General features: G+C 47.0%; 1 protein-coding gene across 9 annotated transcripts in view; it reads left to right on the top strand.

Annotated features, from left to right (window-relative positions):
* LOC139542501 (calmodulin-binding transcription activator 1-like) overlaps nt 1–15,000 on the top strand; it is a 505,455-nt gene that overhangs the window by 423,632 nt on the left and 66,823 nt on the right. For all 9 annotated transcript variants that reach the window (XM_071347989.1, XM_071347995.1, XM_071347990.1 and 6 more), the window contains one exon: nt 12,061–12,214. In XM_071347989.1, the coding sequence (XP_071204090.1) occupies nt 12,061–12,214 (154 nt within the window). The remainder of the gene's footprint in view (nt 1–12,060; nt 12,215–15,000) is intronic.

Here is a 15,000-nt window from a genome sequence, read left to right as displayed (position 1 = left end):
TTATTAGAGGGGAGGAGAACTCCATATAGATACAACACAGGTCTTTATTAGAGGGGAGGAGAGCTCCATATAGATACAACACAGATCTTTATTAGAGGGGAGGAGAACTCCATATAGATACAACACAGGTCTTTATTAGAGGGAAGGAGAACTCCATATAGATACAACACAGATCTTTATTAGAGGGGAGGAGAACTCCATATAGATACAACACAGGTCTTTATTAGAGGGGAGGAGAGCTCCATATAGATACAACACAGATCTTTATTAGAGGGGAGGAGAGCTCCATATAGATACAACACAGGTCTTTATTAGAGGGGAGGAGAACTCCATATAGATACAACACAGGTCTTTATTAGAGGGGAGGAGAGCTCCATATAGATACAACACAGATCTTTATTAGAGGGGAGGAGAGCTCCATATAGATACAACACAGATCTTTATTAGAGGGGAGGAGAACTCCATATAGATACAACACAGATCTTTATTAGAGGGGAGGAGAGCTCCATATAGATACAACACAGATCTTTATTAGAGGGGAGGAGAGCTCCATATAGATACAACACAGGTCTTTATTAGAGGGGAGGAGAACATATAGATACAACACAGATCTTTATTAGAGGGGAGGAGAGCTCCATATAGATACAACACAGATCTTTATTAGAGGGGAGGAGAGCTCCATATAGATACAACACAGGTCTTTATTAGAGGGGAGGAGAGCTCCATATAGATACAACACAGGTCTTTATTAGAGGGGAGGAGAACTCCATATAGATACAACACAGATCTTTATTAGAGGGAAGGAGAGCTCCATATAGATACAACACAGATCTTTATTAGAGGGGAGGAGAACTCCATATAGATACAACACAGGTCTTTATTAGAGGGGAGGAGAGCTCCATATAGATACAACACAGGTCTTTATTAGAGGGGAGGAGAGCTCCATATAGATACAACACAGGTCTTTATTAGAGGGGAGGAGAGCTCCATATAGATACAACACAGGTCTTTATTAGAGGGGAGGAGAACTCCATATAGATACAACACACGTCTTTATTAGAGGGGAGGAGAGCTCCATATAGATACAACACAGATCTTTATTAGAGGGGAGGAGAGCTCCATATAGATACAACACACGTCTTTATTAGAGGGGAGGAGAGCTCCATATAGATACAACACAGATCTTTATTAGAGGGGAGGAGAACTCCATATAGATACAACACAGATCTTTATTAGAGGGGAGGAGAGCTCCATATAGATACAACACAGATCTTTATTAGAGGGGAGGAGAGCTCCATATAGATACAACACAGGTCTTTATTAGAGGGGAGGAGAACTCCATATAGATACAACACAGATCTTTATTAGAGGGGAGGAGATCTCCATATAGATACAACACAGATCTTTATTAGAGGGGAGGTGAGCTCCATATAGATACAACACAGATCTTTATTAGAGGGGAGGAGAGCTCCATATAGATACAACACAGATCTTTATTAGAGGGGAGGAGAGCTCCATATAGATACAACACAGATCTTTATTAGAGGGGAGGAGAGCTCCATATAGATACAACACAGATCTTTATTAGAGGGGAGGAGAGCTCCATATAGATACAACACAGGTCTTTATTAGAGGGGAGGAGAGCTCCATATAGATACAACACAGGACTTTATTAGAGGGGAGGAGAACTCCATATAGATACAACACAGGTCTTTATTAGAGGGGAGGAGAACTCCATATAGATACAACACAGGTCTTTATTAGAGGGGAGGAGAGCTCCATATAGATACAACACAGATATTTATTAGAGGGGAGGAGAACTCCATATAGATACAACACAGGTCTTTATTAGAGGGGAGGAGAACTCCATATAGATACAACACAGGTCTTTATTAGAGGGGAGGAGAGCTCCATATAGATACAACACAGGTCTTTATTAGAGGGGAGGAGAGCTCCATATAGATACAACACAGGTCTTTATTAGAGGGGAGGAGAGCTCCATATAGATACAACACAGATATTTATTAGAGGGGAGGAGAACTCCATATAGATACAACACAGGTCTTTATTAGAGGGGAGGAGAGCTCCATATAGATACAACACAGGTCTTTATTAGAGGGGAGGAGATCTCCATATAGATACAACACAGATCTTTATTAGAGGGGAGGAGATCTCCATATAGATACAACACAGATCTTTATTAGAGGGGAGGAGAGCTCCATATAGATACAACACAGATCTTTATTAGAGGGGAGGAGAGCTCCATATAGATACAACACAGGTCTTTATTAGAGGGGAGGAGAGCTCCATATAGATACAACACAGATCTTTATTAGAGGGGAGGAGAGCTCCATATAGATACAACACAGGTCTTTATTAGAGGGGAGGAGAGCTCCATATAGATACAACACAGATCTTTATTAGAGGGGAGGAGAACTCCATATAGATACAACACAGGTCTTTATTAGAGGGAAGGAGAGCTCCATATAGATACAACACAGATCTTTATTAGAGGGGAGGAGAACTCCATATAGATACAACACAGATCTTTATTAGAGGGGAGGAGAGCTCCATATAGATACAACACAGATCTTTATTAGAGGGGAGGAGAGCTCCATATAGATACAACACAGGTCTTTATTAGAGGGGAGGAGAACTCCATATAGATACAACACAGATCTTTATTAGAGGGGAGGAGATCTCCATATAGATACAACACAGATCTTTATTAGAGGGGAGGTGAGCTCCATATAGATACAACACAGATCTTTATTAGAGGGGAGGAGAGCTCCATATAGATACAACACAGGTCTTTATTAGAGGGGAGGAGAGCTCCATATAGATACAACACAGGACTTTATTAGAGGGGAGGAGAACTCCATATAGATACAACACAGGTCTTTATTAGAGGGGAGGAGAACTCCATATAGATACAACACAGGTCTTTATTAGAGGGGAGGAGAGCTCCATATAGATACAACACAGATATTTATTAGAGGGGAGGAGAACTCCATATAGATACAACACAGGTCTTTATTAGAGGGGAGGAGAACTCCATATAGATACAACACAGGTCTTTATTAGAGGGGAGGAGAGCTCCATATAGATACAACACAGGTCTTTATTAGAGGGGAGGAGAGCTCCATATAGATACAACACAGGTCTTTATTAGAGGGGAGGAGAGCTCCATATAGATACAACACAGATATTTATTAGAGGGGAGGAGAACTCCATATAGATACAACACAGGTCTTTATTAGAGGGGAGGAGAGCTCCATATAGATACAACACAGGTCTTTATTAGAGGGGAGGAGATCTCCATATAGATACAACACAGATCTTTATTAGAGGGGAGGAGATCTCCATATAGATACAACACAGATCTTTATTAGAGGGGAGGAGAGCTCCATATAGATACAACACAGATCTTTATTAGAGGGGAGGAGAGCTCCATATAGATACAACACAGGTCTTTATTAGAGGGGAGGAGAGCTCCATATAGATACAACACAGATCTTTATTAGAGGGGAGGAGAGCTCCATATAGATACAACACAGGTCTTTATTAGAGGGGAGGAGAGCTCCATATAGATACAACACAGATCTTTATTAGAGGGGAGGAGAACTCCATATAGATACAACACAGGTCTTTATTAGAGGGAAGGAGAACTCCATATAGATACAACACAGGTCTTTATTAGAGGGGAGGAGAGCTCCATATAGATACAACACAGGTCTTTATTAGAGGGGAGGAGAGCTCCATATAGATACAACACAGGTCTTTATTAGAGGGGAGGAGAGCTCCATATAGATACAACACAGATCTTTATTAGAGGGGAGGAGAGCTCCATATAGATACAACACAGATCTTTATTAGAGGGGAGGAGAACTCCATATAGATACAACACAGGTCTTTATTAGAGGGAAGGAGAACTCCATATAGATACAACACAGATCTTTATTAGAGGGGAGGAGAACTCCATATAGATACAACACAGGTCTTTATTAGAGGGGAGGAGAGCTCCATATAGATACAACACAGATCTTTATTAGAGGGGAGGAGAGCTCCATATAGATACAACACAGGTCTTTATTAGAGGGGAGGAGAACTCCATATAGATACAACACAGGTCTTTATTAGAGGGGAGGAGAACTCCATATAGATACAACACAGGTCTTTATTAGAGGGGAGGAGAACTCCATATAGATACAACACAGGTCTTTATTAGAGGGGAGGAGAGCTCCATATAGATACAACACAGGTCTTTATTAGAGGGGAGGAGAGCTCCATATAGATACAACACAGGTCTTTATTAGAGGGGAGGAGAACTCCATATAGATACAACACAGGTCTTTATTAGAGGGGAGGAGAGCTCCATATAGATACAACACAGTGCTGCCTTCTAGATCGACCATTATGTGATAGAGAACAGGGAGAGATTTCAAGGGCACACGTCAAATGCAGGAGTATTCCACACCACCTTCCATCAAACATCCATACATCCATACGCTCCCATGTATACCCCTGGAGTGCCTTACAGGGGGAGGGCCCTTAGGAGCCCCCCCTGTCCCCCACCCTCCCCACTGCTGAGCCTCCTACCATGCCTTCCTCATACAGATCTGGGTGGACATGGCCGAACTGGCCAATTCACCGCAAGAGTCCCCTCGAAACCGGCACGTGCCCTTGTATTGGTACCCACCCCGGGCGCCATGGCAGAGGAGCGGTGGAAGGAGAGAGATGGAAGGGGGGGAGGGAGGGAGCGGAAGGCAGAGCGTTGACACCAGCCACCCAATTAGAGTGTCTATACTGAGAGCATTTAACAAAGGCTTTTTGAGAGAGGAGCCAGAGAGGGATGACGGGTTCAACAAGGGGACTCCTCCACCACCTCGACAGGAGCTGGCTGCGGGGTGTTTACTCTGTTTTAGGGGTGTTTGATGCGGAGTGTTGTTTGCCGTTGTATGCTGTTCTGCGAGTGTCTGTGTATCTGCTTGTGTGTGTGTGTGTGTGTGTGTGTGTGTGTGTGTGTGTGTGTGTGTGTGTGTGTGTGTGTGTGTGTGTGTGTGTGTGTGTGTGTGTGTGTGTGTGTGTGTGTGTGTGTGTGTGTGTGTGTGTGTGTGTGTGTGTGTGTGTGTGTGTGTGTGTGTGTGTGTGTGTGTGTGTGCTTAGGATCCTAGGTTCGGGTGTGTGTGCGTGTGTCTGAGTGTGTACATGCAGCAGCAACATTAGCAGCCACCCCCACACTCTCAAACACACCCTTTGGTGGTGAGAGAGCGGCGTAACCTTCCAAAACAAAAGGAGAAGAAGAAGTCTTGTGCCTGTGGAGCTGTGGCGGTAAACTTACTGCACCTCAGAGCCAGTTGACCTTGAAATTAGCAGCAGAGGGAGAGAGGGAGCCAGGGAGGGAGGCAGAGAGGGAGGACGAGAGGGAGGCAGAGAGAGGGAGGCAGGGAGGGAGGCAGGCAGGCAGAGAGAGAGGGAGGCAGAGAGAGGGAGGCAGGGAGGGAGGCAGAGAGAGAGGGAGGCAGAGAGGGAGGCAGGGAGGGAGGACGAGAGGGAGGCAGAGAGAGGGAGGCAGGGAGGGAGGCAGAGAGAGAGGGAGGCAGGGAGGGAGGACGAGAGGGAGGCAGAGAGGGAGGCAGAGAGAGGGAGGCAGGGAGGGAGGCAGAGAGAGAGGGAGGCAGAGAGGGAGGCAGGGAGGGAGGACGAGAGGGAGGCAGAGAGGGAGGCAGAGAGAGGGAGGCAGGGAGGGAGGCAGAGAGAGAGGGAGGCAGAGAGAGGGAGGCAGGGAGGGAGGTAGAGAGAGAGGGAGGGAGGTAAACAGAGGAGTGGTGCATTTAAGAGCTCAACCCCAGTGCCAGGGGCCAGGAGGCTGCTTAATAACATCCACACCATGCCATTCATCACCATGCCACCACCAGGGCAACTGCCCCAGCACAGCCCACAGAGCATGGCCGTAATCACCTCTCACACCCAGCCACACACACACACACTGCACACAAACTACACGCTCACACCCACCGGTTCACACACACACACTCACACAAACCAGCATGCACACACTTTCAACTGCTAAACACATGGTAATAAACACAGCCCAGGTTTAAGTGCAGGGTGCTAAACAGAAGCACTCACACACCGATAGTAACTCACACAGACACAGTCCAGCATACAGGGTGTGGTCGGCCCGTTGATTTACTGTCATGCATATAACATTTGCATACAAAAATACTGTCGATTTTATAGAAGCATGTCTGGATATCACATAAACAGATACTTCCAAATGATTTTTCTCACACGTGAATGCACACACTAATATCTGTATACATCCCCCATGCATGTTCACATCCTCAAAACAAAGTGTGGCGTTGACGTTGAGCGTTTGCGACAACACTATCGAGAGTTCCAGTTTCCTTCATATTCTGCATTGAAATGGGTCTCCCTGTACCACTACCGCTAGTTAAATTCCCACACATCCCACACATAATAGCCACACATCTCTGAAGCTGTCTCTTCTCCCTAGTCTATTTCCTCCATCCTCGCTTCCTCCTCCGCTGAGGAATGGGGTTTTTCCCCTGACTTCTTCTCTGAGAACCTGTCTTCCCCCTCTCTCTGTGTACCTGTCTTCCCTCTCTCTCTGAGAACCTGTCTTCCCTCTCTCTCTGTGTACCTGTCTTCCCTCTCTCTCTGTGTATCTGTCTTCCCTCTTTCTCTGTGTACCTGTCTTCCCTCTCTCTCTGTGTACCTGTCTTCCCTCTCTCTCTGTGTACCTGTCTTCCCTCTCTCTCTGTGTATCTGTCTTCCCTCTCTCTCTGTGTACCTGTCTTCCCTCTCTCTCTGTGTACCTGTCTTCCCTCTCTCTCTGTGTACCTGTCTTCCCTCTCTCTCTGTGTACCTGTCTTCCCTCTCTCTCTGTGTACCTGTCTTCCCTCTCTCTCTGTGTACCTGTCTTCCCTCTCTCTCTGTGTACCTGTCTTCCCTCTCTATCTGTGTATCTGTCTTCCATCTCTCTGAGAACCTGTCTTCCCTCTTTCTCTGTGTACCTGTCTTCCCTCTCTCTCTGTGTACCTGTCTTCCCTCTCTCTCTGTGTACCTGTCTTCCCTCTCTCTCTGTGTACCTGTCTTCCCTCTCTCTCTGTGTACCTGTCTTCCCTCTCGCTCTGTGTACCTGTCTTCCCTCTCTCTCTGTGTACCTGTCTTCCCTCTTTCTCTGTGTACCTGTCTTCCCTCTCTCTCTGTGTACCTGTCTTCCCTCTCTCTCTGTGTACCTGTCTTCCCTCTTTCTCTGTGTACCTGTCTTCCCTCTCTCTCTGTGTACCTGTCTTCCCTCTCTCTCTGTGTACCTGTCTTCCCTCTCTCTCTGTGTATCTGTCTTCCCTCTCTCTCTGAGAACCTGTCTTCCCTCTCTCTCTGTGTATCTGTCTGCTTGCTGCTAGCCTCTCTTTGAAGCCGTTCCACTCCGAGCGAATGGCTGCTTTATCTTGCTGCTCACTAGGTTTCCCCCATCAGTCCTCAGCTCCTCCACGTCCCACCAAGCCTCCTCTTCTTAACTACGATCCTTTGATGTTAATGGCTGTTCTTATCGCTCCTGTGCTACGCAGCTCATTGTAAGAGAGAGAGGCCTATCTGCTACAGTAATGTTGTGCCAGGAAGCGCTGGGCTTGGAGATCCTTTCTCCCAGCCCCCCTCTCCTCTCCTTTCTCCTCTCTTCTCCCCTCTCCTCTCTCCCCTTAATGAGGCACGCTACCGTGTTGGTGGTGACGGCTACATGGAGAGAAGCGGAGCGGCAAGGAGAGGAGAGGGCGACGGGCTGTGACAGGGGTCACCAGGGCTTACAGGCCCTGTTACAGATTACATGACTGTGTCTAGTTTCCACCATTGGACAAGTACTGTGGTTTCTGTATGTGTCTGCCAGAGCCTGTTGAGAGCCCTGAGTCTACATGGCCTGTCCTGGTAGGAGCATAGTCCGACTCTGTAGCTGTAACCCTGGTAATGAGGCTATGACTGTGTCCCAAATGGAACCCTGTTACCTACATAGTGTGCCACACCTATGGGGCCTGCTAGTGCACTACAAAAAGAATAGGGTGATTTTGGGACACAGCCTGTCTCTTCCTGGCTGTAGCCGTGGCAACCTGCCTGAGCTCTGCTTTATAGCACTGTGGTGTGGACTGGCTGCAGGGCAAGGTGGTGTCGCTGAGGCTGAGAGCTGAGCTGAGCGTAGGAACATTGCCTTCCATATGTGTGGGTGCCAAAGAAACCTGTTGCCTGGCTACGACTGCGCCCTGGTCTTACGGTAGTGTGGGAGGCAGGTAGCCTAGCGGTTAAGAGCATTGGGCCAGTAACAGAAAGGTCGCTGGTTCGACTCCCTGAGCCAATTAGGTGAAAATAAATTTGCCGATGTGCCCTTGAGCAAGGCACATAACCCTAATTGCTCCTGTAAGTCGCTCTGGATAAGAGCATCTGCTAAATGACTAAAATGTAAAGTGTGTGTGTGTGCGCGCGCACATGTTCACCACCCCCTCAGTAGGCCTTCCTCCCCTGTGACTGCCTCCCTTAGACTCCATAGGTAATTAACTCAGCAACATCCATCCATCTGCTATGGGGATATGCACTAGACTAGGCAATAAACTAACACAACAACACTGTCTACACACACATGATACGTACACATGGCTTTTACCTTGACTATCACTTGGATGTGCACCATCTTAACCTTGGAGCCTCCCACACTAACAGATTGTGTGTTGGAGTTGTAGCACACTCCACTTCACACACGAGCGTGCAAACACACACACACCTTCCACCTCCACACACACTCCAGCAACCAGATCCCACTCTCCCCCACCACCACTGCGGAAGTGTACAGTTGGAGAGCGGCCCTAAACCCGCATGGGGAACGAGCAGGAAAACAACCAAAAGATTGCATTACACAATTAATCAATAAGTTAATGAGATCTCATTTTCTCTGCAAAATACTATCCAGGCAAAAGTTTCCCCCTCAGCTTTTTTCCCCCAGTTTCCTTTGGAGAGATACAAACTGGTGAAATTACACAGAGGAAAAGCAGCCAGCAGGAAATTAAATGAAATGGCCATCCTGATAGATTTATGTGACGCTTTACATTTTCATTGTGTTGTTTCCTTGGTGGTGGAGAGGAGGAGGGACTAAGTGGGCCGAGAGCTGCAGAATGTAAAGACAGTCTGAGAAGAGAAGCTCCAGTCACATGTCACGTACTGCCCGCATCCCAGAAGCAGCCATTTCCCACAGGGCCCTGGTTAAAAGCAGTGCACTGTGTAGGTAATAGTGTTCCATTTGAGACAGAACCACCGCTGTGGATTTATAATACTAAAGCCTAGCTAGCTGTAGCTGGCTCCACAGATTACTAGTGTTCGGATGAGCAGTAAGGCTGCCAGCTAAATGTTCCCTTTCATTGTAGAGCAGAGGCCAATATGCAATATGTCTGTGTGTGCTGAGGTAGAGAACAGCTGTGTGCCTTTATGTGTGAGTGGGTGTTGAATGGAGGGGGGTTGGGTGTGTGTGTGTGTGTGTGTGTGTGTGTGTGTGTGTGTGTGTGTGTGTGTGTGTGTGTGTGTGTGTGTGTGTGTGTGTGTGTGTGTGTGTGTGTGTGTGTGTCCTTCCTCTCAGTGTGTTTGTGTGCTTCCTCCAACGTGCTCATACAGTAAGTGCGTGCTACGGCCCTTTGTTCACCCCTCTCGTGCTAGTTAAGGATTGAGGGCATGGCCTGCCGATTACCACAGCTGGTAATGCCATCTGGGGGCATTACACACTCGCTCGCCCTGACATCAGCCGTCCCAGTGTGTTGACTTCAATGACAGAGGACAGGGACAAGGTTTATCACAGAGGAGATAACACACCTCAATGTCCAGCTGTAGTGGGCTGGGGGGGTGAGGCCAGGACCACTGACCAAAGACTGTCAGTACATGGACTAAACATCCAGCTCCCTGTACAACAGAGAGTATAAACCAGACCAGTCTTCAAAGACATCCTGTATCAGAGAACAACTCTGTAATCACAACCGCCGGCCCTTTTAAAGAGAATACATTTCAGTTGTTTTGAATTTGATTCCAATGCTAAGGTTGGTCCTGAACAAGGTTGGTCCTGAACAAGGTTGGTCCTGAACAATGTTGGTCCTGAACAAGGTTGGTCCTGAACAAGGTTGGTCCTGAACAAGGTTGGTCCTGAACAAGGTTGGTCCTGAACAATGTTGGTCCTGAACAAGGTTGGTCCTGAACAAGGTTGGTCCTGAACAAGGTTGGTCCTGAACAATGTTGGTCCTGAACAAGGTTGGTCCTGAACAAGGTTGGTCCTGAACAAGGTTGGTCCTGAACAAGGTTGGTCCTGAACAAGGTTGGTCCTGAACAATGTTGGTCCTGAACAAGGTTGGTCCTGAACAAGGTTGGTCCTGTGCACAAAGCCCTGAACAAATCACCACAAAAAGACAAGCTCTTGTCCAGACATGAACATTAATGGTGTTAGAATTAAGAGGCAGCATGATGGTTTGTTCTCCACATCACTCTGATGAAGCTTCAAACTCAGACACAAGGTGTCTTTGACCTTCGTCAAGGTCTTTGTTTTTCTCCCTGTGTGTGTGTGTGTGTGTGTGTGTGTGTGTGTGTGTGTGTGTGTGTGTGTGTGTGTGTGTGTGTGTGTGTGTGTGTGTGTGTGTGTGTGTGTGTGTGTGTGTGTGTGTGTGTGTGTGTGTGTGTGTGTGTGTGTGTGTGTGTGCATTCTTTATTTTGTGTGTTTCCATGCCTGTGTTTGTGGCAGTACCTAATATTTCTGCCTCTGTGTGAGTGTATGAACGAAGGCGTGTGTCTGTGGTTATTGGCAATTGTGTGTTTGTAATGAATGGAGTCTTAAGGAGCGGAGTGGGAGCGTTTCTCCTGCCACTGTTTACTCTGCACAGTAATCAAAGCTATTCATGATTACAGATCACAATTGATGTTATTCACACCGGCTCAACCGGTCTTTTAAACAGCACCTATTTTTCATAAGCTGTCAATTTAGGGAATTTACGGAGGTAAGGATTGCAGCGGGGTGAATAGGTGGATTCTGACTGGGTACACAGGCAAGTTAATAGAGGGCATTGGCTCGGCATGTGGGAGGACTTCACAAAATGCCATAAGTGTGTTACATGCACGTAGGGCAATTACCACACACACACACACACACGAGAACACACACACACAACCCTTCCAAAGAGGTTTTAACTCCCCCCTCCAAATTTTTCTTCAGAGACCCACTTCTGTTTTGCTTCTCTCTCTCTCTCTCTCTCTCTGAGTTTCTCTCACTCCATTCTTTGTGTGAGAAATACCATGCAGTCTCTCCAACAACAACCTATTCCAGCAGCATGTCTGTGTGCTGACACACCAGCTGTAGTGTTAGGTGTTACACTTCCAGCTGGGTCTTTTCCCTCTCTGGGCCTCTCTCACTGTTACCACACAACACCTTCAGAGTCTGCTGACTAAACTAACCTCTCTCTCTCTCTCTCTCTCTCTGGGCCTCTCTCACTGTTACCACACAACACCTTCAGAGTCTGCTGACTAAACTAACCTCTCTCTCTCTCTCTCTCTCTCTCTCTGGGCCTCTCTCACTGTTACCACACAACACCTTCAGAGTCTGCTGACTAAACTAACCTCTCTCTCTCTCTCTCTCTCTCTCTCTCTCTGGGCCTCTCTCACTGTTACCACACAACACCTTCAGAGTCTCCTGACTAAACTAACCTCTCTCTCTCTCTCTCTCTCTCTCTCTCTCTCTCTCTCTGGGCCTCTCTCACTGTTACCACACAACACCTTCAGAGTCTGCTGACTAAACTAACCTCTCTCTCTCTCTCTGGGCCTCTCTCACTGTTACCACACAACACCTTCAGAGTCTGCTGACTAAACTAACCTCTCTCTCTCTCTCTCTCTCTCTCTCTCTCTCTCTCTCTCTCTCTCTCTCTCTCTCTCTCTCTCTCTCTCTCTCTCTCTCTCTCTCTCTCTCTCTCTCTCTCTCTCTCTCTCTCTCTCTCTCTCTCTCTCTCTCTCTCTCTTTCTCTTCTCCAGAACCCTGACATCGTGCTCGTCCACTACTTGAATGTGCCGGCCATAGAGGATTGTGGGAAGCCATGCGGGCCAATCCTGTGCTCCATCAACACGGACAAGAAGGAGTGGGCCAAGTGGACCAAGGAGGAGCTGATTGGCCAGCTCAAGCCCATGTGTGAGTATCTGACCTATCACATTCCGAGTACAGCAGTCATTGAGTGCTCCAAGCCTTTTCAAAGCCTGATACATGACCAGGTGCAAGCTCTTCTCAAGGGTCCGGCCCTAAGAGCCCCAGACACACATAGAGAATATCCAGACATTCACGTCTGGGTTTTTAATGCTCAGACCTCTCCTAGCCTTATTATTGAAGTAGCCTAAGTGGCTCTCTGAGGCATGTCCTGGTTGCTAAACTGTTACCATCTTGTTATTGTTTTTATTGTTTCTGTGTTCCTGCCCTGCCTGGAGCCATCTGGTAGACAGGGGTCAGGGGTTATCTTTCCCCCAGCCCTCCGGCACCACAGTAGTCAGCCTGAGAGCACACAGCCCTGGCCTCACATCCTCCCAGTCAGGCAGAGCAGAGCAGAGCAGGCCCAGCGTAGAGCAGGGGAGAGCTCTGTTGATTGATGGCTTTGTGTGGGAGGAAGAGTCTCTGACTCACCAGAAATCCTTCTCACCTCCCCTCTCTCTCTCGCTCTCTCGCTCTCTCTGATGTAACCTGGTTTACTAATTGCTTAGAGACACGTAGTAGATGTGTTGTTATGGACTGCCTGTGTCATTCTTCTGTCCAGCTCCGTGTCTGAGACAGTGTTTGAGACAGTGTTTGAGACAGTGTTTAAGACAGTGTTTGAGACAGTGTTTGAGACAGTGTTTGAGACAGTGTCTGAGACAGTGTTTGAGACAGTGTTTGAGACAGTGTTTAAGACAGTGTTTGAGACAGTGTTTGAGACAGTGTTTAAGACAGTGTAGTGTTTGAGACAGTGTTTGAGACAGTGTCTGAGACAGTGTTTGAGACAGTGTTTGAGACAGTGTTTGAGACAGTGTTTAAGACAGTGTTTGAGACAGTGTTTGAGACAGTGTTTAAGACAGTGTTTGAGACAGTGTTTGAGACAGTGTCTGAGACAGTGTTTGAGACAGTGTCTGAGACAGTGTTTGAGACAGTGTTTGAGACAGTGTTTGAGACAGTGTCTGAGACAGTGTTTGAGACAGTGTCTGAGACAGTGTTTAAGACAGTGTTTAAGACAGTGTTTCAGACAGTGTCTGAGACAGTGTTTGAGACAGTGTTTGAGACAGTGTTTAAGACAGTGTTTGAGACAGTGTTTGGTAAAATGTCAGGGTTTGTCTAATGATAATAGTCAATCATGGGCCTCTGAAAATCAGTGGGAGAGTTGTTAATGGCCAGACAGGCTGTGTGTATGTGCATGCGTGCGCGCGTGTGTGTGTATGTGCATGCATGCGTGTGTGTGTGTGTTGGCAGGGGCAGGGCTGTGACGGTGAGTGATGTTCACAGGGCTGATTATTGATGACCAGGTAGAGAGTAGTGTGTCAGCAGCTTTAAGAGAGAGACAGATGCTCCGTGAATACAGACCAGCCAGCCAGGGGCCCTAACACTCTCTCACACACACACACACACACACACACACACACACACACACACACACACACACACACACACACACACACACACACACACACACACACACACACACACACACACACACACACACACACACACACACACACACACACACGCTGGCCATGATCACCAGAGCTTATGCTCCCCTATCGTTATCCCCTTCACTGTTCCTCTGGCGATCATTTTAGGAGTGACTTGAGCATCCCATCCACCCCAGGACTGGTCAGATCAGGACAGGTCAGATCAGGACAGGTCAGATCAGGACTGGTCAGATCAGGACAGGTCAGATCAGGACTGGTCAGATCAGGACAGGTCAGATCAGGACAGGTCAGATCAGGACAGGTCAGATCAGGACAGGTACCAGTGCTGCTGTGAACTACTCTCTTCATTAGGTCTGGGGCTTCATTTCAGTAATGCGTGAAGTCATTCACTTTGGGGAGTTGGGACAATGAGGGCCGAGGAGGGTGAGATGCCTTCTAGCTGACAGGCTACATGAGAAGGCCACATACAGTATGTGTCCCTAATGACACCCTATAGATCCTCATCAAAAGTAGTGCACTATGTAGGGAATAGGATGCCATTTGGGATACAGCCATATGGCAACTCTCTCTTTTTGTCTCTTTCTCCCTCCTTATTTTTTAAAAAATCCTTAAGAGTCTATTGACGCACTCGTTGTTTCATCTAAGTAACATCATTAAAAAAATCCCCATCAAAGTCCATCAGTTTAAGCTGGAGATATCATGGGCTGCATCTCAATCCAACTCATCTGCCTATGATGACCTTCCGCATCTGCGGTGGGAGGTGGCCGAGCTACAGCTGTGTTTGTCAGACCATGAGACAGTCCTGAAAATCGCACGAAAACGTCTGTAACATCCCAACAGTTTGGCCTACAAACTATTATGGAAAGAGGCGACTCTCACGAACACGATGGTGTTCTCCGTTTTGCTCGACTACCCCCAAGAGTGTCACGGGACTCGTCTGAAGGTAACCCATACGAACCAATGGAAGTATGGAGGTCGTTTTTGTGCCAACAAAAATAAGGGGTTAAATATGTGTCTAAAAATAGATACAGACTGTATATATTTCCTGAGCTTTCTTATATCTCCTACATATCAGACAGACACGTCAAAACCTTATTCCTTATGATTCATTTTCTGACTGTCTTTTTTGCCATTTATGAATGTGTTATTCAAAGCATTTCTGTGGACTATAGTAGTAAAGCCCAATTTCAATATTTATCTAATCATTTTTAAATACAGTATATTTTTTTGATAACTAAAGGGGTCCTAAAATTCAATATCAAATAGCTAAATCATCCAAATCATCTA

The sequence above is a fragment of the Salvelinus alpinus genome, chromosome 17 (assembly GCF_045679555.1).
Source record: "Salvelinus alpinus chromosome 17, SLU_Salpinus.1, whole genome shotgun sequence".
In the NCBI taxonomy this organism is placed as follows: domain Eukaryota; kingdom Metazoa; phylum Chordata; class Actinopteri; order Salmoniformes; family Salmonidae; genus Salvelinus; species Salvelinus alpinus.
This window is presented reverse-complemented; position numbering and strand designations above follow the sequence as displayed.